The sequence below is a fragment of the Rhipicephalus sanguineus genome, chromosome 8, assembly GCF_013339695.2.
Source record: "Rhipicephalus sanguineus isolate Rsan-2018 chromosome 8, BIME_Rsan_1.4, whole genome shotgun sequence".
NCBI classification, from domain to species: domain Eukaryota; kingdom Metazoa; phylum Arthropoda; class Arachnida; order Ixodida; family Ixodidae; genus Rhipicephalus; species Rhipicephalus sanguineus.
The window spans coordinates 54998936-55023264 of NC_051183.1; the positions used below are offsets into that span (position 1 = coordinate 54998936).

The 24329-nt window shown below is 47.1% G+C and overlaps 1 protein-coding gene across 1 annotated transcript; it reads left to right on the forward strand.

Moving 5' to 3' along the window:
- The first annotated feature begins 12885 nt into the window (after positions 1-12885).
- On the forward strand, positions 12886-13757 carry LOC119403231 (uncharacterized). The gene has a single exon (XM_037670175.2). It carries the CDS (start codon positions 13011-13013, stop codon positions 13755-13757), a length of 747 nt encoding a protein of 248 aa, XP_037526103.2. The 5' UTR covers positions 12886-13010.
- Positions 13758-24329: the final 10572 nt, after the last annotated feature.

The following is a 24329-nucleotide window of genomic DNA, read 5'->3' on the forward strand; positions in this document are numbered from 1 at the left end:
GTCGTCTGTGTCCTCTCTCTCTCTCAGATAGATAGATAGATAGATAGATAGATAGATAGATAGATAGATAGATAGATAGATAGATAGATAGATAGATAGATAGATAGATAGATAGATAGATAGATAGATAGATAGATAGATAGATAGATAGATAGATAGATAGATAGATAGATAGATAGATAGATAGATAGATAGATAGATAGATAGATAGATAGATAGATAGATAGATAGATAGATAGATAGATAGATAGATAGATAGATGAGAACGCAGAAAAGCCAATCCGGAGTAGTCATATCAAACAATACGGCATGCAACGGGACGAAGGATGCACAGGGGGTCCGAAAAGCAAATGCGTGCCATGAGAAAATTTAACAATGAAAAATTCTGATAATATATTATGAATGACGTTGCAGTTTCACGGTTAGGTAAGAGAATCTAAGACAGTCGAAAAGTTCTTGCTATAGCAGCCAGAAGTTACAAACACTAGCAGTCGGCGATCGGAACACGTGCATCTAGTCGTAAGATCATGTGTGCATGGAAAAACTTGCAGCTGGCATTTGAAACTTGCAAAACACATGCAGCTAGCAGTCAAAACTTGCAAAACACTTTCAGTCAGCGGTTATAACTTGGATAAACTTAGCAGTTAGAACTACCACCACTTGCAGCTATAGTAGTCAGGACTCTCAACCTCTAAGTGCTAGCAGTCAGAACTTGCAAACACTTGTAGTCAACAGTCAGAATTTCCGAGCACATATATGTACCGCAAAACACTTCCAGTCAGCGGTTACAACTTCAATAAATTTACAGCTAGCAGTAAGAACTTCCAACGCTTGCTGCTAGCAGTTGCAGTATACAGACATTTACAGCTGAACGTTAGAAATACGAACACAAAAAGCTGGCAGATGAGAACTTGCAAACACTTGCAGCCAGTAGCAAGAATTTGAAGAACTTGCAGCAAGCGTTCATAGCCTGGAAAATCTTGTAGCTAGCTGTCAGAACACTCAGCTTCTTGTAACTAGCAGTCGCAACTTGCCAACAACTGCAACCAGTAGTCAGAACTGACAAGCATATCCAGCCAGGGGCCAAATCATGGAAAAATTGGCAGCTAGCAGTCAGAACTTCTACCACTTGCAGCTAGCAGTTGGAACATGCAAACACTTGGAGGTAAGAGTCAGGAGGACTTACAAGAATTTGCAGTCAGCAGTCAGAATTTGCAAGCACACGGATCCAGTGGCCAGGATAAACTTACAGCCTGCAATCAGAAATTACAACACTTGCAGCAAAGTGAGGACTCAATCTCTAGGAGCTAGCAGTTGGAACATGCAAACACTTGCAGCCAGCACTCAGGACTAGCAAGCACACGCAGCCACTGGCCAGAGCTTGAAGTCAACAAACCTCGATGGCATCTCCAATGTGCTTTAGAGCCTCGGCCCTCTAGACATATCACGATCACGATGACGGGCCATATTCTTATATAAGAGTCCATTTTCAGACATATCGCTTTGAGTGAATCTCGATTGGCTTAGTCTGTTGGTCGTGTACACTTCCCATGAGCTCTCGCACTGGACTCTGCGTCACGCAAAAGTGAAAGCATAGCCTATTATAGAAAGGGTAACTCAACGTAAGGCCCAGGCACGAAAATGACACACCGAAATAGCGTTCAGTTTGCAGTCCACAAAGCGAAAGCCATCATACTTTGACCCGCACTCTCGATCCACTCAACTGCGGAGCTTCTGAAGTCAGTTATAGCGAGGCATCACACAAAAGGAGGACCCGGTTCTCGAGGGCAATACAAACGAAAGACAACAAACATCATCAAAGGTGCACGGTGCACGTCAATAAACAACAAGTCACCGATGAGAGAGGCGGACCGGAGGGCCCGAGACAAGAGACCGCCAGGAAAGCGCGTGCTCGCTAGAGAAGGAAAATAAAGACTAAAGCAAAGACAACAAACAAGTCGAAAGCGAAGACGTCGCCGAAGCCGCAGGCATCGATACGGTACAGAGAGAGCGCTAGGGGGTATGGAAGCTCGAGCCGAAGAAAAGCAACCGCTTCAGCACCCTTCTTCGATGGCGGCGGCGGCGGCTCAACGTAGCAGACGAAAAAAGAGACGACCGTGGCAGAAGTCATGCAGACGACGAAGACGCGCGGCCACAAGAATGCGCCGTGCCATCGTGTACGTTTGTATGTGTGTTACGTCGTCTGCTACTGCCGCCGCCTCTTCTGCTTCTGGCATGCGGATGCCGTCGTCTGCCGCATCGTCGTCTGCGGCAGGGTCGTCGTGTGGTGTCTCGGAGACGCCGAGTACTGTCGTCTCCCGCCGGGAGTCCGGGCTTCCCTCTTGACAGGCTACATGACATCGTTTAATATTCGGAATTCGAGAAGGGGACAACTGGTTTTTGAGCGGTGCGGAGCTGGCTATAGCTGGTCGGTGGCAGCATAGGCGACTGAGACTGCCAGCAGCCGCCGCCGACTTGATGCCAGTTGCGCATTACGGTCGTCGCTGACGGTATGGCACGTTTGTTGTCGGCGCCGCGCGTCGCAGATTCCGATCTCCGTCCCCGTCTGTCTCACCTGCATCATGCACCTTCTCCTTGAATTTTCGTACCCCGCACCTCAATGCCTCCAGCTACCTCCAGCATGTCCTGAGGCGCCATCTTTTGAATAACGTTTCTACGGCAGCCGCCATTTCAGGACGACACAAATCACATTTTTTTTTCCATTTGGCTACGATACACAGGACAAGTACAGCACCAAGTCGGGCAAGCCAGTTTACATTCCCCTTCGCGGTGAATGTCAACCATCGTGAAGTCTCTACGATGACACAGAACAACAGTGGAAGTCCAGTTCACCTCCCTGCCTTTATTTCATTGCTATCTATCTATCTATCTATCTATCTATCTATCTATCTATCTATCTATCTATCTATCTATCTATCTATCTATCTATCTATCTATCTATCTATCTATCTATCTATCTATCTATCTATCTATCTATCTATCTATCTATCTATCTATCTATCTATCTATCTGTCTGTCTGTCTGTCTGTCTGTCTGTCTGTCTGTCTGTCTGTCTGTCTGTCTGTCTGTCTGTCTGTCTGTCTGTCTGTCTGTCTGTCTGTCTGTCTGTCTGTCTGTCTGTCTGTCTGTCTGTCTGTCTGTATCTGTCTACACATATCTGTATATCTGTCCGTCTATGAGTCCGTCCGTCTATCTGCCATCTATTCGTCTATCTATCCGTCGCTCGGTCTTCCATATTTCACGGTACGACTTCTTTTTCGTGTGCTTTGTCGTTTATTCGCTCTATTAGGCCATCCATTGCGACCCTCCTTCGCCTTCCATCTATTAATACTGCTTTTCTGAACCTGTGAGATAGCTCCTGTGAAAGCTCTGCGATATAGCTTCGGTGTCTTCTAATAAGTGAGACAGTTACAATGACCACCACCATTTTGTTTCTTTTCTGACCTGCAACAAAATATTATGTTATAACACCATTCATCTAGACAAGCCTGTTCACTAATGTCTCCCTCTTTCTCTAAGCTGTGTTCCTTAAACTTCGTCGCAGATAATTGGGGAAAGCAGCTCAGGAACCCGTCGTCTTCACAAACGAGCATCTTTCTGTAAGCCAGCTTCATTTGCAGCAAGTCAGATCTTGTTAAATTTACTGCCTGAAGTAACATCACCTCACTTAGGCCCATTGGAAGTCTAGAGTACTATAAGCTCGCCCATTCACGAAGATCGCTAGTCATTCATCGGGACTCGACATATTACAACCAACAATGCCGCTACGTCCGTATACGGTACGGTTCTCGCTGTGAGATCTCCGCTACGGCAAACACACACGCAAGGCGCGCACACACAATCACGGATGAGAGAGCATCGCGCACCTGGCGTAGCATTCTTCCATTACGAAGCACTCCGGTCCCATCCGCGGCGACCCTTTCATTCAAGAACGCCTGAGCGATCTTTCCGGGCAGCGTATTTACATTTGCTTGTCGTTATGTTGTCGTTCTGAGAATCGCTCGGGGGGTGACCTCTGCTGGGATATTCCCGAAGCTCGCGCACTCCGCTCACTTTAAAGCCTTCGTCTCGACTCACGAGTCTCGTGGAATCTCGTTTCGCTCTTCTGTATAGCTTCTGTAATACACAAATGGACCAGCACGAAACGAGATGGGCTGTGAGGAATGTTGTCCTGTAACGACCAACACAACGTTTCGAAAGTCGCGCATAAGGAGGGGGGAGGGGAGGCGCTTTTTTTCATGTCAGGTGCCTCTCACTGCAGAAACGTAATCGAGGTGGAAAACGTCGACATACTGGAATAGAAGCAGAAATTGCAGCGATCTTTACAGTTACCAGAAAACAGCGGACGTTGTTCCTAAGCAGCTCCCATCAATTTTTTGTAACGGTCTTGAATGTCCACATAAAAGTTCTCGTCTAATGCGCACGCCACCAGCATTGTTTATGTTGGCTAGCTGTCAGCTAAAGTGAGCACCACATTGTCTTTCTTCATATCAATCAAACGACGGAGTTCTCTGTCAAATTTACAAACTGCCGCGTTGCAAACCAGAGCCGTTCAATTGGTTAACGGAGCAAATAACGTTCCTCAATGCACGAACTGACCTGTCGGCGGCCATATTGGGGAATCGAGAGTGTGAACGCAAACAGAGGCAGAAGAGGGGATTAATCTAAGGATCCGTGATCTAAGCAGAAGCGATCTTTTAGCAAGAACTCCTTGGTGTCGGCGCTTGTAGAAGTAACAGAAAACGAGATTTCAAATAAGCTAAAAAAGAAAAGTGCAGACCACAGAAAAACATACGATCGTGTACGTAGCCATGCAGATCGACGGAGACGAAAGCAGACGATGCCGGCAGCGGGATAAAGAAATTATGCCACATTTCGCCCTCAGAAAGGCGGCGCGTGCGTGCCACACACTTCGCACACCACTGGACATCCTTCTTATAAAGAATTGTTGAAACTGCAAGCAACGCTAAGCAAGCACGCAGGGGAGAGAGTATACGTAGCGCTCACGCGTTGTTCGTGCGCATGCGCGGAGGTGCTCTCGAGACGTTCAATTGTTGCCAGGAAGCGGACAGACAAAAGCCGCACGCAGCGGACACGCCGGACGCACTCGGTCGAGTCCGTCGTCTGCTTTTCTTTTCGGCGCCGTCGTCTGCTCGCGTCTTCTGCCATGCCTCGCGCGTTGTTGTTATGACGTAGTCGTTCGTCCACGGTGATCAAGAACAAGAGAGGTGAATGGCGAACGCCAGCAACGAGGAGACTCTAGGCGGCGAAAATTCCACGCTCCGTCGCGGCAATACAGACAACTTCGGATCCACTCCTCCTGCGTACACCCACATCCTTCCTGCGTTTTGTTGTACTGCTTATTTGATGCTATTTATGTCTTCTCAACATATGCAGTGGTCAAGTGCAAGGCCCCTTGCCCCACAGCCGAAGTCAGGGCGTGCACCTTGCGACAAGCACACGGGCAGGATCTCTGCTTGAGTCGTTCCAAAGTCTGAGGAAGGGGGGGGGGTGCAGGCCTCGCGCGCCTAGAAAAGCTCACCCTCGACGTCTGAAGCGCGACAATGGAGTCAGCCTTCTGAGCTTTCGCGTTTCGCTGCGCGCGCACGTCGTGAGCTTCTATGGGCCTCACGCATTAACGAGGCTCCAGGATTGAATCGAGTGCTACTCGTAGCCTTGACAATGACCGCACGCTGACGAGTAAGACGCTCGCGTGGAATAATATAGTGGCTCGGTGTCCTATAAGATGGTCACAGCCACACAAGGCCGGTGCAGGAAGGCACCGATTTATATAAATCTGGTACTGAGACCAATTTTCGAAGCTGAATTTACTCCGTCATAAAAATCATCTGTATATTGAGGCCACTCTGAGCAAGTGTGAAGCTCAGTAAATGCTGATATTTACTCAAGAAAATTTTCAGTGACAACTTTCCTTGCGTCAAACGAAAGGCCAAGCTGTGAGGAGCTAGAAAACGTACTGATAAGCGTGAGTGTGCCCTCAAAATTAAAACGTGGTTTTAAAGCTAATTTTGGTTCCTACTGTATCGTAACGCCATGACAAGGTAGGAACTTCTCCTCACGTGCTCACGCAAGATATCATGACTGTTTCCACGGCCGCGCCACTCTATGGCTCCGTTGGTGACGCACAAGCGGCCATTTCGTATGTTTTGGTACCTGACGTCATCGCAACTAGCCATACTGATGCGTGAAGTCACCAGAATTGATACTGTAGTCTGACGTGCGCGCTAGTGTCGATGTCAGGAGGTGGACCAGGAGAAAATTCACTTTAGTGTCAAAACAAGATGCCCTGTCGGCATTTCCTGAGTTTCACACTTGCTTAGAGCCGTCGCTGTATTCAAGAGATTTGTATGACAGAATAAACTCATATTCGAAAATTGGTGTCAGTACCCCTTTAAACGCTCAAATGAGCGTGACGTCACGGCAATAAGCGTGTGTAAGCGTATGCACGCACTGTATTTTTTCGCTGTTGCCAGAAAATAATTCAGGAGCTCTTTCCCAATCGGGAAAATGGGAGCAAGTGTGCCTGACAAGCTCTTTCTTTCTTTCCTTTTTCCCTTCCTTCTTTCTTTCTTTCTGTCGCATTGCGCAGGTTCCTCCTAACTGCTTCCTTCCTCCATGCCGAGAATTGAACTTTCATACACGCGCTTAACAGCGCAACACTTCAGTTGCTACAGGCAACAAAGATGGTGATGCGTTCATATCTATAGGCAAAGAAAATGCGGCAGCGTGAAATGAGAAGTGACGGAGAGAGCATCAGTTATTGGAAAACGGCGAACACAAATACGCATGGGGCCTGCGTACGTTAGAGCGCATGTTTCTTAATACGCTTGCCTGCGCCGGGTTTTTAGGTGCGAAAACATGCTCGGGGCAGTGTCCGTTCTGCGGCGTCCGCACCCATACTGCGCATGCGCCAACTCTACCCCCTCTCCTCGCATGAGCGCGAGGAGGTGGGAGGAGGTGGCGTGAGTGCTGCCTCCGTTTCGTTTCTCCTCTCCCGTTTCTCTCTCCGTCACAGCTGCGCGCTCGTATTTAATGAGGCGCGCGCTCGCTCCCGTTGCACTCTCCTTCGCAACGGCGCTATGGACGCTTGCGAAGCTGAACGTAAATGGCAACGCTGGCAAGTGAATCTCGAAGCTGCGAGGCCGCGAAAGCGCGCGTTCGCTGTGCTTCCGTCATTCTCTCTGTGTGCAACGGTCATAAGTCACATAAGAGAAACGGAAACTCGATGCTCATCCCCCCGCGATGCTTTCGCATCCCACCATAGTTGCCCGTAGGGAGAGATGTGTAATTTTTATCGCGTACGACGCCGCCGGCATCTGCGAGTTCGAGAGCTTCGCTCAAAAGTTTCTTCGAACATAAGACGGTATTGGCCTCGAGGAGTCACGGAGTCGCCCTCTATCGGACGCGCCTCCATTGCGTGCTAGGCAGGATACCGCCGGCGCGCTCCCCATAGGTTTTGCTGTCGGCGCTCTACAAAAACACCTCGCGGAAGCCCTCCAGGGCATTTCTGTAAGTACTTTCGAAATGAACTGTGTTCTTTAATGTCAAAATAATCATTTTCGACGAACTGAAAGCACAAGATAGTCTACAGTCGCTGTATCTTTGCAGAAAACCGAGCACCCGCTTCACGTGGTCACCGCGTTGGAGACCCCTGAACCGGCTTCTTGCGTGAAAGGTAGTCACTCGCTGAGTGCAAACTATCTGAAATATCTCGTTAGAGTAGACTGCCTGCATAACCAAACGGAGCATAACAGAAAGAAGCCTCAAGCCAGCGATCGCACGGGTTCGCGACGACTGACGGTGCCTCTGCATGTATGAGCGTCTGCACGTATGTTCGTACTGATGGTTTCGCTTTTGCTACGAGCGCGTTTTGGCACCGCGCTGTGAACTTTAAGCCGCAAAACATGAGAATTTGTGAGTAAACAAACAACTATACTGTTGCGCGGACGCTATCAGAGCAGTTCAAAAACAATTTCCTTACAACTGCAGCTTCGGTGCGCATGGCAACTTTGTGATCTGCCGTCCCGACGATTCAGTGTTTTTTTTTTTCTTTTTCGGTCTAAATTCGGGTACGTTTCAATGTCATTTGATAAGTTGTCTCGCACTGCGTATTGATCGGTCTTCTCAGCGGGCAAATGCCGCTGCTTCTGTTTCTTTATTCAGCGCATTCGTTTCGTTTGGTGCTCACACAAAACGTGAGCAAATGCGACGCCTTTTTTTAATGCTCCTTAATTATCGTTCCGTTTGCATTCCAGTGAACTTGCCGCTCTCTGTCATCAACAAATTCATAGACCAAAGCTTCACCACTTCGAGATTGCTGGTGGAAGTAGAACCAGTCTACGAGACCGAGCATGTAGTAGCATGCGACGCCTAGGAAAAGAAAGAAAATACAGTAACGTTTGCTGGACTTGTTCTGCAAACGTCGGCTGTGAACTAGGACCCACATGAACTTGAAGTAGCGGTGAATAAAATAGAAGGTATTGCAGCAACCAGCAGCCGCAAAACAGGATAGTAATTATTTGGCGTGTACCCCAACAGTTTTGGCAGCAGTGTCGTGTCTAACGCGAACAGGGTGACATCTTTCCCACGTAAATAAATGAGGCTCCAAGAAAATACATGAGGTTGGCCGATGGGCCGATCACGGAGGCAACGCAAAATTTATGTAGCTTATGAGGCAATGCATGCCTCATCAAATGGGAAGGCTGCCCTTTTTCGTCCCGCGTCGGCGGCGTCAACACGAGTTATGCAAAAAATAATCGTCACGTGATGGTGTCACCATATGACGTCATCGTGACGTCACAGATCGCCAAAATATGTAGCGTCATTATGACGTCACATAAAGTGACGTCACATGATGACGTATTCACGCGTCATGGTCGCTTTGCGTTGCCTCCGTGATCAGTCACGGAGGCCGTGCAAAACCGCGTTAGGTGCAGAACGCTTTTGGAGGGGGGCGCGGGAGAATCGGTACATCGACTGACAAGAAGAAGATGGCTTTCGCCTTCTAGTCATCTTTAACGAATGCATAACGGACCCTTTGCTTTTTTTTAATTCAACGTATCTAAACAATGACTTGCGCATCTGCAGCCGATTTTGTGGACGCTGAGCACGGGGCCGGCGATCAAGAGGTCGCACGGGAGGGTTCTGAGATGGCATCGCACGTGGTAAAAGGCAGCGCTTTTACCATCCTGTGGCAGATAAGCATCCTTTGCCGGCGGGAAGCGCGCGCGAGCCATCGTCTCAGTGCGCGCTGTCTGCTACTCACCGAACATCGCAGGCCCGACGCAGTAACAAAAGTCTTCGTCGCGGAAGTGCTTGTTGCACGCAAGACTCGTAGCGGATGGCTACTTGCCGGTTTTTAGCTTTACAACCCATGCTTCACGCTGTTTCTTGTCCCGCGGTTACCAGTGCAGGCTGACACTGGGCTCCTTTGCGTAAGCGCGGCACTGCGGCACCGAGCGGTAGAGCCCCATGTTCGGAGCATTCGGAGGCAGCCACTCTATTACAATGGTTTCAATTGAGTAGAAAATGAGAGAAAACTTCCGAATTTGAACAGACCGCAGCGCATGTGGGACTTGAACCTCGTTTTCAAAGCACGCGGCAGTGCGCCACAAGCAGCCGACGCGGCCGCTGAGACCACGTGATCCTGCCAAGCACGTCACGCCGACGGTGGCGCCGGCGTTTGCAGTGGTGGGCCTCGAGGCCAATACGTTCAAGCATTCAGACTAACGTAAGTACTCTATTCTGCGGGAATGCCCCCCCGACAGCAGATCAACATTGCGTGAAGCCCTGCTGTAACACATACACTGCGTGTGCCCTAATCTGTAATGACCGCAGATGATGCGCCGGTATCAGGCTTCATTCTTTGCTGAATGGCGCAATAAGAGAACAACAGAAAGCAAGCAAGTCCCAGTGCAACCAAGAAACGTTTTTGGAGGTGTAATTCTGTTATGAAAGCAAACCTTTCTGCGTTTTATTTCCGGTAGTTTCGTGGCGTTCTTTGGTCGCTCTCTCGCAAAGCAAAGTGAACCGCCAAGTGAGTCGCCTTATGATACCGCGGGAAATTAAAGTGAATCAATACCAAGGAGGTTTGAAAACTAGGGGTGTGCGAATAGTGTAATTTTATCTCGAATAGAATTCGAATCGAATAGTGCCGAATGGTAGCCAAAAATACCGAACATCGAATCGAATATCGAATACAAAATACTTTCTTGAAAATTGAAAGAAAGAACAAAGAAATGAAATCTGCTCATGTCCTCGAGCGCATAACGCGGTTAGTGACTGCTATCGAAAGGCTACAAATAGTCCTGCAGAAACATTAGCTGCTTCGCATGACCTGGCTTCAGGCTCTCTCGCCGTGACGTTACGGCGTTTCCTGCAGTTGAAAACGTGCGCTCCCTGGGCACCCCTGTAGCAGGGATGGGAAGGCATCGCAAAGCAGTTTTGGCGATACCTGGATGAAGTGCAGCTCCGTGCTCTTTCCAGTATTTCAAAGGATCATTCTTTCTTGGGACCAGGGGCTCATTGAAGTAGTTGTGAAGCTCTTGACTGTAAGGTCTGAACACAGTGTGCTGCGCATTTTAAATGCGAAGCATTTCTTAGCGAACCATTGCCATTTTGAGGGTTTCTATCTATCTATCTATCTATCTATCTATCTATCTATCTATCTATCTATCTATCTTATCTATCTATCTATCTATCTATCTATCTATCTATCTATCTATCTATCTATCTAGCCCCCTTTCCACTAGACACGTGGGGCACAGGGGCGTAGCCAGAAATATTTTTCTCAGGGCGCGGGGGGGGGGGGGGGGGGTTCAACCATACTTTATGTATATTGTAGGTGTGTTTGTATGTGTGCGTGTATATATATATAGGCAAAAAAATCGAAAAATTTCGGCGCGGGGTGGGGGGGGGGGTTTGAACCCCCTCCCCCGGCTACGCCCCTGGTGGGGCACATGCCCGTTTACCACGGGCCGCGGTGTACGGGTATGCGCCACAGGTGATTGACAGTTTATATCTACCCAGGAACGGCGAGAATATACATTGGTAATTTAAATGCGAGAGCGTTAAGAAAAACCGACATCGGCAGCGTTGACCCGACGAATGGAAAAAATAAAAATTAGGATCCCAGCAGGAATGGGCCTTTTTCAGGTGCCCTCTCTGCGCATGCGTGGGGCTTTTCCGCGCCGTGCATCACGGGATGGCATACGACGCCATTACTATTGAGGGTCAAGCAGTCGTGCCGTTCGAACTGTGTGAGCGTGCGAACTTGTTTTCTCCGCGTTTTTTTCTTCAAGCGGATCACAGTATGCCGAACCGGTGTGCTGCCGTGGGCTGCGCGAATGTTAGCAGAAAAGATAAAACGGTCAGACTGTTTAGATTTCCTGCTGCTGATTTGCATGGAGCCAGACGAGCAAAATGGATACAGGCAATGAGCCGCGTCAATCCCGACGGCTCAGCTTGGCATCCATCGGAAAACTCACGAGTATGCAGCAGACATTTCTTACAAGGTAAGCTTTATTTTATTCTATGTTGCCGCAAGTAATGTGGTGGTGTGCCGTTAGCAGGCAGCTGCTGGCTTAGCGGTCGCGTAGCTGCCTGGATGTGTATTCGATCAGCCGTGGTGGCCAGCCCAGCGACGCCCTACGCGATCGCTGTATAGCGCAGTTTTGTGAAATACGGGTTAAGAAAAAACGCTAATAAGGATACCTACATTTACGAGAATAATCATAGCTCTTTGTACCTGCCATACGAGCGAAAGGCAGGCATCGGTCGAGTGCAGCGTACACGCGCAGATGCTTGAAGTTGTTCGTACTTTTTCAGGAGCGCCGTCGCGTTTCCCCCATCATCCTGACTACGTGCCGTCCGTCTTCAAGCACAAGAGAAGCCGCAGCGGAGCCTTATCTCGCTTCAACAGATATTGGAAAAGAGGCGCGGTACGTATTACTACTGCGACAGGCGTCGTTGAAACGTCACCGCACGTTCGTTTGGACGCTTGTTGTTATTGACCTTCTTTCTAACTACCTTTAAAAAATGCTGAGGTGCCAAGCGAGATGCCGTTCAGTGGGATGGGGCGCCTTAGCTTTCAGGCATTCCCAAAGGAGTGTGGCAGGTGCGCACTCCTGGGTAATGCAAAGATGACCAGTTGTACAAAACAGTAAAAACATACAGCTGTCAGGAAACATTTATTCAAGTATTTCATAAAGCGAATACAGGAGGAATGCCCTTACACTTTTCCAATGGTTTACTGCTGACTCAAAAGGCGGCAAGGGGCTTGTGTCTCTTATGTTTACATGGTAATTGTGTACAAAATGTTTACTCATGGAATACAAACTATCTTGTACTGTCACTTTTTTAATGTAGGCTATTCTGTATTCGTAGGTGCAAAAGCTGCGACTTCCAGCGACAAGGTTGCTAAAAATGTGGCGCAAGCAGCGCCCATGGTTCTCAACACAGAAGACGAAGGTGTGACCAGCTGTGACACAAGCGAAAGTATACCTCTAGACGCTCCTCAGGATGACGCCATGCAAGATACCAGCCCTCTGGACAAAAGATGCCAGACTTGTGACGACACACTTAGTCTTGTGCAACTCCAACAGCAGCTTAATGCAGAAAGGGAAGTGTCAGCACAACTAAAACAACAGCTCGAATCTCTCAAAGATAACACTAGCTGCACTGAGCAGCTTCAACAACAATTAGCTGTTGAAAAGCAGCGTTCCGAGCGCCTAGAGCTAGAGCTTATACGTGCCGATAATAGCTTTAAACACTGGAGAGAATGTTACGAAGATCTAAAAGCACGAACTCTGCGTTTGGAAAATATGAAAACTACAAAGGAGATGCTGTATTACACAGGGTTACCCTCATCAAACATTTTCAAGCACATTTTAAATTTTGTTCTTGAGCGAAACCCTCAGCTTCTCAAACATGATACTAAACAGATCACCAGTGCCGAAGAACAATTCTTCATGGTCTTGGTGCGCTTGCGCACTGGCATGGCATCATTTGAGATAGCCAGAAACTTTGAGATCTCTATGCCGAGTTTCAGCAGAATTTTTTCTCGGTGGGTGCTCATACTAGAGAAAGAACTTCATGCACTGACAGCTTTTCCGACACTCGCTGAAGTGCAGCAAAACATGCCACATCATTTCAGGCAGCACCCCAACACTCGCATTGTCCTCGACACTACGGAAGTACGAATTCAGAAGCCCTCAGGCCTTAATGCCCAAAGACAGACCTTCTCATCCTACAAGTATGCAAACACCATGAAGTGTCTTGTAGGTGCCACACCAGACTGCTACATTTCCTACGTTTCAAAATTGTATGGTGGAGGGACTAGTGACAGGGCAATTGTTCAGCAGTCAGGTGTCCTTGATATCTTGGAGCCATGGGATGCTGTAATGGTGGACAAGGGCTTTAAGATTGAGGATTTGCTGCCCTTAGGTGTGTCTCGCCACATGCCGCCATTCAGGATTGCTGGCGAGCCTCAGATGAGCCAACAAGATGTGGAGGAAACAAAGAGAGTGGCAAGTGCCCGGGTGCATATTGAAAGAGTCATTCGCAGAATTAAGGAGTTCCATATCCTCGACAGACCATTTCCAATCAATATGATTGATTTAGCCGACGCTGTTTTCAAAACATGCGCATACCTATGCAACTTCAGGGGAGCCCTCATTCGAAAGAACCTACAAAATGAAATGTCAGATTCCGAGTAGCTGCTCGCTCTTTGGCTTGCTTGTTGCCTGTTTTCTGTGGCTTGATTTAGTATGCTTAAGGATCAGAGCCCTTCTCGATGGCATTGTGGAGTGCTTCTATTTTGTGTTACACTATCTCTGTTACTGTTATTTTTTTGTTTATGTTGTATGTATGAGTTTATGTCTAGACCATGTTCCATGGCTGATGTGCTCGCCCTCCTCTGTACAGCCGTATGCCCAGATTGTAAAAATAATTGGAAAAACCTTGCACTAAGCTGCGCAAGCCTTGAAACAGTGAAATTGGACGATTCTGAAGACTAATATAGTTGCTACTAAGTTGTTTCTAGACCTTAGCTAGGTGATGATTGTTTCTAGGTCGTTGCTAGGCTTTAGCTAGGTACTGCAACGTTATAGCCATGTTGAACCAAGTGCTATACATTTTATTCAATAGGCGCAGTAGCTGACTGAGGGTGACCCCAAGTATGAATGAGAGAGACAGCAATTATTAACGAGAAGTCATCTTTATTGAGCAAGCTTAGTCATCGTACTTATCGTAGTCATCATCAGAGAAATGTCCTCCAATCTCGGCTTCCTGCCATGAAAGACTTCGACCATGGTTTCATCTTCAGTCACTAGCATTTCTTCTCATTGGTCCTCTTTTGAAGTCTCGGCTTGTGTTACATTACCAAGCGACTGTAGCTTTGGCAAATCAACCATTGGCTCGGCAGCTTCATAGCCAAGACTACAGTTACTCATCACAGATTATAAGTCCCTGTTGTCGTAACTAGGACCAGGAGGAGCGTTCGATGTCGGTTTCATAGGCATCTGGATCATTAGTGCTTTGTGATCAGTGTGATATACGGCGAGATGCTTGCATAGCTCGGTTATAAAAGTTAAGTCATAGTTCACATAGATCAAATCTGTGCAAATGCCTTGTATAGTCGTCGGTAGATACTTTCCCCTTGAATTAAAGCACACCATCTTGAACTGACTGATCATGTACTCATTCAACCCGCTCCCTACCTTTCCGTTCCCTAGTGCTGGGCTAACTGTAGTTGTAGCGGGACTTATGCAATTTCTGTGGCACATACCCGTTCATGATTTGCGATACGGCAGACATATTATGGCAGCCTACACAGCTTTGCTGTTAAAACTGTGCAACTTGTACATAGGCAAAGAGCCTGGGCTAATCATGAAAGTGGTTCAATGTCGCACAGCGTCTACAAATCTGGACGACCTTTGCCAGGGAGGCAATCAGCGGTCGCGCTTCAGTAATTTGAGCGAGGCCTCTTCTGTCTTCATAAGTTGTATCTAACCATATATAGGGAACTCCTTCGGAGCCACACAAACATACCATGAGGGTTCGGTTGCAGTATGTTGTCCTTCGTGGTCCTGTGCCCGAAGCATACATATGGGTGGTCCTGAAAAGGACCGTTTAGTATTAGTCTTGCAAGGAATGCATAGCTGCTGAGTTACTCCTGTAGGTGGCAGTGGACTTTTTGCTTGAGAGCTACAAGACAGACTGCATTTGCAGGATGTTGATGTCGGGCTGACTTCGCACGATCCTTGAACTAGGGCACAGTGCTTGAGGACCTTGCAGGGCTGGCTTCACACAATACATAAAGAGAGTCTTCACATCCATGAGCTAGAAAGATGTGGTACATGAAGGGACCAGAGTGGGTGGAGAAGCTTGCAGAATGTTGCAGATTGGAGGTGTGGCATATCGGATCAGTGCATTCATTCAACTATTTTCTTACTTTAGTTTTCTCAGCTTAATCTTCAAAGGTTCCTTTTCCTCAGTTATATAGAACCCGTCTTGATATTTCTTAAAAGATACATAGCCTGGCCCAGTTGTGTATAAAAAACCCAGTCGCCTTATACGTTTCGTCAGCAGCTCCGGTATGACTGCCATTCTGTAGAAATATAAAAGGCCTTCAACAATGGCCTTCCACATTGAGTCATCAAAATATATTCTTTCCACAGAGATGGACTGATGAAGGTCAGTGTGGTTTGTCCAAATGACGAAATCGCACCATTTCTTCTGCGTGACCCCAAGCTGACCTTGCACTTGATAAAAGTATGCGTGGTTTTGTTTTAGACACACTTGACCATTGCGAACTTCCGCAAAAAAGGCTTTATCCATAGCTGCATCATGCACAGCTTGCCCAGCTTTTGAGGCTGGGCACTTCACTTCGAGAAGTCCAATTTCATTACCGTCTCTAACTAGACGGTCTGGCGAGGCTGCCACAAATGAATACTGTACATCGACATGCAGCCCAGTTTTCATTATATCAATGTCTTTGTCATACAAAAGCATGACACTTTTATAAGCATTTACCGCTATGTCCTCATTTACCAGGCCATACAGCCTTGGATCACCTTGTCTAAGCGGTCCCTGGTTTTTCGGATACAAGATACCTTTAACTAGGCCTTCCGGTTTCACACAGTGCAGAATTCGGTGAAAGTTCGATGCTGTCAGTCGACCAGTCCTTTCTTTCATCCACTCTGCATTTTCATTTTGACCAATGGTTCTTTCACAGATGGAAGCTCTTTCTGCATCTGACAAGGGAACTTGATCATTGAGTTTTTTCGCAAACATATTTATGCACTTCGACGAGAGCAGATCCTCCATGTCTGAGATGGCACTGATGTTCTGAAGAGGTGCTCTCTTTGCGCCAGAATACCTGTTCCACAGGAGGTTTGGGGCGTCCTTGGCAATACTTTGCTTAATGGTATTGAACGAGTCGTCAACAGCTGGCAAACTTGGTGGAAGTAGTCTTTTCACCTTTGCAGGCACTGCCTTGTTTATCACATGCTTCCGGAAGGTGATGTCAACCAGGGTCTGTACAGGCAGGCGGTTCTGTCCTGAAAACCAAAAAGCGCATAATCAGAAAATTAGCTGAATGTTTGAAGCTGGCTTGTTTGAGAGCAAGATAACTAGAAGGAATGCAGCAACCAGGGTACAAATCATGAATGCTCATAATGAAAATATTGACACTTGCACTTTGGTCTGTTCGCTCGTGTCAAGTACTTGTCTTTGTAAGCACAACTCTGCCCAATAAAGAGACCAATAAATTTTATTTGCCATTGTTTCATTCTTGATCATCTGTACAATTTACACCACTACATTGAATATACTAAAAGGCTGCAAAGCAAGGAATCGTAACCGGAGAAGAATAGACTTTTCTATAAAAGTACTGCGAGTAGCATGACAAGAAGGTAATCAGTCCTTGATGTGTTTACTGCGCTGTCAACCAACTGAACAAACGTATTTACAAATGAAAAGACCATGCTTTCATTGCCACACAGAATACATCGACTCGAAGCAGTGGTTCGCCAAGACACTTTCCGATATGCACATTTTTTGTATGCACAAAAGACATGGCAGCATACCTTATTCCTTTTTGTAATACTAGCATGCAAAGAAGAACATTTGCACCACTCGCTATTCCACTAGATTCACCAACTGCATCACAAATGTCGCGTATCGCATACGTCTTTTTGTAATATAGTGTACATAGGGCAGACAAGGCATTGGGTCAATACTTGCTTGAAAGAACACGATACATCTATCACTTCAGGAGGAGGCGTGAACTTGCCTGCTCATTCCAGAGCATGTAGTTGCTCAGCTATTTTTAACGATACCGAGATTATTGGTAGGGTTTGAATTTTACACTTTGTAGGATAAAACTAGTTTATGAAACTAGGTTACTCGAAGCGCGTCAAGCTGAGAATGGGATTCACATGTTCATTTTTGTATGTTGCAGTCGAATGAATGAACGTATTGAACATGCTTCTTCTATAATACATAGCACATACTTTTTTAACGCCTCTCAATCCACAGGTACATTTTAAAGTGAGATCACCATGATTAGTTAGCAGAAGATGCACTTGCCTTGAGTTGGTGCCATCCACCTGCATGGCATGTCGGTACAGGAAGGTGTTTGCACCTCAAGCACGGCAAACAGCAGGGCAGCCACATGCTGGCACTTCTGGCTCAAACTGTATAGAATGGAAATGCGTAGGCTCACATACATGTCCTTTCAAATGGTGAAATCGACAAGACGGGCCAATGCAACGAAAGAAAGAGGTTATGTGAAGGTTTCGGAACACACGGCGCGGCCGCGCAATAAACATGAAAGCATCACCATTGCAGATACTTCAGCAAATAATACTAATAAGAAGAACGCGCTCATTTCGCACAGAACATGACCGAGTGCCGCCTCCGACTTCATATTCTGGCGCATCAGGGAAATATCCCCACTAGCTCGCAACGTAGCTTTTCTGCTTCACCGTACTTCTCTCACACATACAGTGAGCGCGTTTAAAGGGTTGTTTTTACGCGACCACATGAAAAACAAGAACACTGTTTGCAAGTTGTTTGAGCTCAAGACAAAAATGCTACGGAGAAATACACAACGCTAACGACAGCTTTCTTTGCTCAAATGCTGGTAAAATAGAGGAACTGTTATACTCACCCTGCTACGCAGTCGCAGTAAGCTTGGACGACGCTTGTTGTCTCGACCTTTTTAAGAGCGACGAGCTGTATGTAATGACCAGGCTTCATGGAGCACAGGCATATGCTTCTTACGAGGACTACCTCGCAAACGGACGGCCGCCGGTAGACAGTGCATTCGATACGACGAATGTATTTTTCTTCTTTGAAAAGCCAACCTTTGTGCTGCTGCCGGTTCGAAGAGACGAAATGGGCTTCCATGACGCGTTCGCTCAGTTTGGGTACACGAGCCAGGTCCGAAGTCCATTCACCGCCGCTGTCGCAAAGCGACTTGCACTCGTCTAACGAGAACATCTCGAACCCCGCGGCTGAACCGCTCAATGCGCACGGAAACGAAAACAAAAATAATGCGGGAAGTCTCTAACACGCGTTAGAACCAAGCACTTGCAGCACCAGGTGCACGAAGACACAAGAAGAAACGAGAAAAATCAAACAGCATACACGACGGACAGCAGCCACAATAGTTCACCCAGCCAAATTTCACCGCCGCTTCGACCCACAGTCGTGATTTCGGCAGTCGCCGCTAGAGGCGCTCTACCGACCTGAAAAAGGCCCATTGAATCCAAGCATTCTGCGAGGCAATCAGGTATTCTACCACAGAGCCACGCCAGGTCTATAAAGTGGTTTGGAAAAACAGCCTATGCAGGCGTAATATTGGTGCAACGTCAATTGTGGATGTGGTGGTGGCTATCTAATTTTACAAGAAAGCAATGAACACTACATATGTATCGTACGATGCAGGCGTCATATCAGATTAACGTCTGTGGTTCCAGTGTTGGCTCCGCTTAGATAGCAGTCTAATAAACATTACATTTGTATTCCTATGATTCAGCAAGCTATATTTATTTATTTATTTATTTATTTATTTATTTATTTATTTAATATACCTCAAAGGCCCCCCAACAGAGGGCTTTACATGAGGGTGTGGGTAAACAATGTAGGGTTAATAAAACAATGATTCTGTGGCATTTCGAAAGTTATCCGTGTTGAAATTATGGATGACACTTGGGGGAAGATCGTTCCAGTCCCTGGCTGCTTGGGCGAAAAAGGAGTGATGGTGGGCTGTGGTGCAAGCAGGGGGTGGGTAGACGGCCTTGAGGTGACTTGTGCGGGCTGAAGTGCGATGGGCTGATTGAATGGTAGAGTTATAATGAAACGCATGATACCTTTTGTGATACAACGATAGCCTAGAAATCTTACGGCGTAGTTCAAGGTTAGGTAGACCTGCTTTTCTTTTAAGGTTAGTAACACTGGTATGATATGAGTAATCTGAGTAGATGAATATTGAAGCATTGCTCGACCCCGGAGGAATACATTAACGAAAGTTACGCATGATATCCACATCACCGCACCGTAAAGTGCACTTAGTCCGCCAGAACGACGCAGTGTTCTCTTCATTTCTTACGAGGCTGGGCGATGGCCTCATGCTGACCGAGGATGATGCCAGATTGATTGACAGCCGCTTTGCAGACTAGGCTACGTAGGCCACATACACCTAGGTAGTCTGCGAATACGAGAAGCGCCATCCACTGATGTTGGTCGACGTAGCACTATCCGGGAATACCATCCTCGACGGCCTATAACTCACCAACGCGAAGGGTGACTTACTCGTAGTTAGGCGGCCATGAGGCCAGGCGGCATCGTCAGCTCTTTTGATAACCCTGGCCTGCAAGTCGGGGTCAGAGCTGCGCAGCCCAGCCTCCTACTGGTCAGTAGTATTTACTTCCCGATTCCTATGGTCTGCTGCTGGGCACGACCACATAACGTAAAATCAAGACGTTCTTTGCTTCATATGCAAATGAAAGTACAGCGTGCTCTTCGAATTCAGCACGGTGATGAGGTCAGAAAAGACCGCCAATCACTGCGCCGTGGTTTTAGCAACGACTCCATGGGCCGTCACGTTGTTAATTACCAATGAACTTTTCTCCTAGTCTGACTCCAAGAACGGATAGGCCAACGTATACGTCAAATACACATCTATACAGGGTATTTCAGCTAATTTTCGCCAATTATTTTTGTAAAATATTACCCACTTTAAAAAAAGGCTGGAAAAAAATTATACAGGGCAGTTATCTTATAGCACAGATCAAATAATCCGACGTTTCTGAGCAATCGCTACAACTTTTGTATCGAAGATTTTTCGCTATAGCTATTATTCTAAAAGGTAAAAGCAAGTCTTTCTTAATTACGCAGCTTGGCGGATTAGAAGCAAATATCACGAAGCGCTGCACATGGTTCAGAACAATACTTGGCCAATTCGACGCACGTGGCGCATATGCTTGTTTTTTTTGCTGTTTTTTTAATACTTAAAGCAAGTTAGCTGAAACACCCTGTATACTGTCTCTGACAATACAAATATAGAACCGGTATACTCCTTCGGCAAACAACAGCGAGTGTTCCCACGTCTTCACGAATATAGAAACACTCAGAACGTTGGGCATAGCGACACGTGCGCGTAGACAATGGAAGTGTCTGTACACGAGGATCGCGGAGCCTTTCTTGTTTATCTCATTCAACTCCAGACGCCTGCCTCATCAGCGTCAGATCGTCAGTCTTCCTCATTCCCTCGAGCCGCTCGTGATTGTGCGAGAATTTCACTTTGAGCTGTCGAGGAAGGCCTGGGTGCGCGATTAATTGGCCGAGAGGGAGGCGGGCTATTACGGCGCAGCAGTCTAGGAGAAAGGAGTTGAAAAAAGAAAACAAACAGCAGCAAAACAAAAATGGCAATGGAAGACTGAACGAGACTGGGCTCTGTGTACACTGGATGGAAACAGTGGACGAGGGGGGGGGGGTAATTTCGACCTAAGCCTTTTGTTATACTTATTTTATAACTTCTCGTTATCGCTGGCTGCGAAGAAGGAGCCTAACTCTTAAACGTGATGAACCTGGGTGCAAAGACTCCGGCGTTTTCTCACGAGGCGACTTGATGCGTCATCCGCCTGAGGTGTACACAATTAAGTGCAAGGCTTCGCTCGCTAAGCCTGCCGGGTTACTCAAAGGGTGCTGCTGCGGCGTTGCAATTTGCGGTTGACCCCTTCCCCGAAGCCTAGGCCTAAATGAGCATAGCGTTGCAACTTCTCTAATCGTCTGCGAGGGGCCGTTGGATAGCAGACGACGTCGCTGGCGAGCCGTACGAGCCAGTCTCGAAGACGAAGCCGAATCCGCTTCCCATGGCGATAAGGCACCGCTGCACGGAGGAGCAGACGACATGCGAACGGTTGCAGCAGACGACCACAGCGGGAATCGTCTGCTTTGGAGAGCGTATACGGCAGACGACAGTGGCCCTAGCAGACGACAGCAAGAAGAGCGTCCCATGTGAATACTGCTTGGGCGAGCGCAATTCTTTTCTCGCCAGGGAGATTGCGCAGCCGTGCTGTTCCCACGGGCCCGGAGAACAAGCGGTGTTAACTGTGCTGTTGTTTACTCTTAACCAAATTAGAAGTAAAAATACGTGTGGTAGTTCTGCTATGTTCGTGGCAGTCTAGTAGTCCGGCAGTATACATATGTGTGCACTTTGCTCGGGGCAGACCAGTTTAGAAAACGAGAAAATGGGCACTGCATTAGGTGCCGAGTACGTCCTCACTTAAACGGTCTTGAATGAAAAGCAAATAGACTCTTAAACAGGCAGGTTCTTGAAGTAACAGAAGATGTTGGCACCGTTAAGCTACATATCTAATTCGGGTTTAAGAATAGCGACGTATAATCACACCCTTAAGCATGCAGGTCCTTTCAACTAGATAATCCAGCATTGAGGATGTACCGCGGAAAGTCTACCACTGTGTTGACATATACTTAATATATATCAAATTAAAAAAAATGCTGGAGGTGCGAGGCTGAGGGAATAGTGTACTTGTACACGTTAGCACACACTTGCGAAAACGTACGGAACAATAATTGGAAATGTACTTCATATTCAATGCGCTTCTGGCACTTTTAACGAAAGTATTTGGATTTTGCGAGGCGAAAAATCATGATGCGATTATGAGGAATGCCCACGTGGTGAAACTCTGGATTAATTTTCACCACCTGCGATTCCGTAATGTGCTCAAAATCTTTAGTACACGGGTGTCTTTTGGTCGGGAATCAAACCCTCGTCCTCGAATTTAGCAGCGTCACGCCTTAGGCGCTAGGCTGCCACGTCGGATCAATTTTAAGCACTGTATAGTCTCCTTAACGTAAAGTAACCCACAGATTGAAACGCGACAAATGTTTTTTTTTTTTTTTTTAGTATAACGACTGTTATGAGCAATATCGCGTGTTCAACCGCATCATGTCGCACAGTCGCTGCAAATGTGGCCGCTAAAGATAATGTTGCCTGTGATGTAAGTGTTGGAGCTAAAATTAGGGTGATATGACACGAACGCTGGAAATGAAACTATGTGCATTGCTTAGCCCTAAATTTTGGCGTTTCAATCCGTGAGTACTGCACGTACACCCAAACGCACGAAAGCCGACAAGGTCCATCCTACATTGCACACAACTTTCCGAGGTGAGGATCGTATCAAAGCAGAAGACGAGGCAACCGAAACGTCTGTTCTCGCAACGAGCCAGCAATCCTTCTTCATCCAGGGACCTTAATCGCTGGTGTCAAGGGCCTGCCGCCCTCTTAAGCTCGGCGACTCTTATGCCGCGAGTATTTTACTCCCTCTTTACTCTCTCTTCTTGACAGAGTGTGGAGTTGAGGGTTGCGGGTGTTGCGACAAAATACAAAAAACCGCCATCGCACGCACCGGAATCACCTCGTTCGTGCTGTAGGGGGTTCGTCTTCGTTTACGACCTCACCGACACCCGGCCTGGGATTGACTCTGATTGGATCAGGAGGCAAAAGCGACAAGGACCACGACACTGATGAGCCTGCTCCCCTCCGACGCAGCATCAGCAGCGCTCCTTCCTTAAGCCTCCCGTTCGAGCCGCCATCTTTTTTTCGTTTTCTTGACAGTCTCTCTCGTTTTGCCTCGCTGTCGTGCCTCACGATAGAACATGATTACGCAATCCGGCGGCCCTTCTGTTCCTTCTGCTGAGAATGCAGTCTGCTTCTGCTTGCAAGCAGACGACGTGCCTGTGTCAACTGTCTTCAACTATCGGCTTCAGTTATCGTTAATGACAACCTTTCAAACGTATATTGTCGCTAGTTTTATAAACGTAAGTGTTGATTATTACTATAGGATGCTAGGGTACTAAAAGGTTCGAGGCTTGTAACCTTGGGGCCTGTTTTTTTATATGTCGGTGTTATATGTTTCCTTATTCTGTAACTAATAAATATTGGTTGACTGACTCAGTGGCTGAGTGATTGATTGAATTCCAGGCAGAAACATGAATGATGGGGACGCCAGTGTGACGTCACTTTGGAAAAGCATGACGTCACTGTTCTAGAACGTCAGGTCAGCCAGCACACAGACAGATAAGCTTTCTTTGTTTTTAATTTTGTTTTGTCCTCGGTTCTACGAAAAAGCTGTGGCCTTAGCTGGGAATAAAACCCGCGAGATCATGTTTATTGCTACACCACAGAGGTTAAGCAGCCAAGCACAAATAAGACGCATAATGGCGAGTTGGGCAAGTTGGTTAAGGTTCATTGTGAAATAAGAACAACGCACAACCAACGTTCCTGGGATACAGATTGGGAACTGTTTCCTGCCATCAACTTTAATTAACTGCTCTCGTTTCAGAAGAACATGACATCGCGAGAGGGCCCTTATGGCCAAACGGGAGATATTTCAAAGGTGCTAAGTCGCAACAGCTTTTGAATATAATCGATGCTTTTCTTTCGGTTCAGTCGACCAGAAGGAACAACAGTCTGACAAGCCTATACAAATCCTGGGTCAACTGAGTCACGTGACCACCATCGTCAGTATCGAGCTCACGTTTTGCCATCTCTAAACTCATGGTCGGGTCAAGGTCTCCGAAGAAAAGAAAAAGGAAATGCTTGAATGCGTCAGCGCCGCCGTGGCGAGTCTAATGGTCCGACAGCCGGCAGGCGATGAACCGCGTTTAGGAATCGAGGACCGAGTCTGCACGTAAGAGAGAAGTATCTGGACTTCGTGCCAAACTGAGGAGTCATTTCAAACCTCGCCCCACTG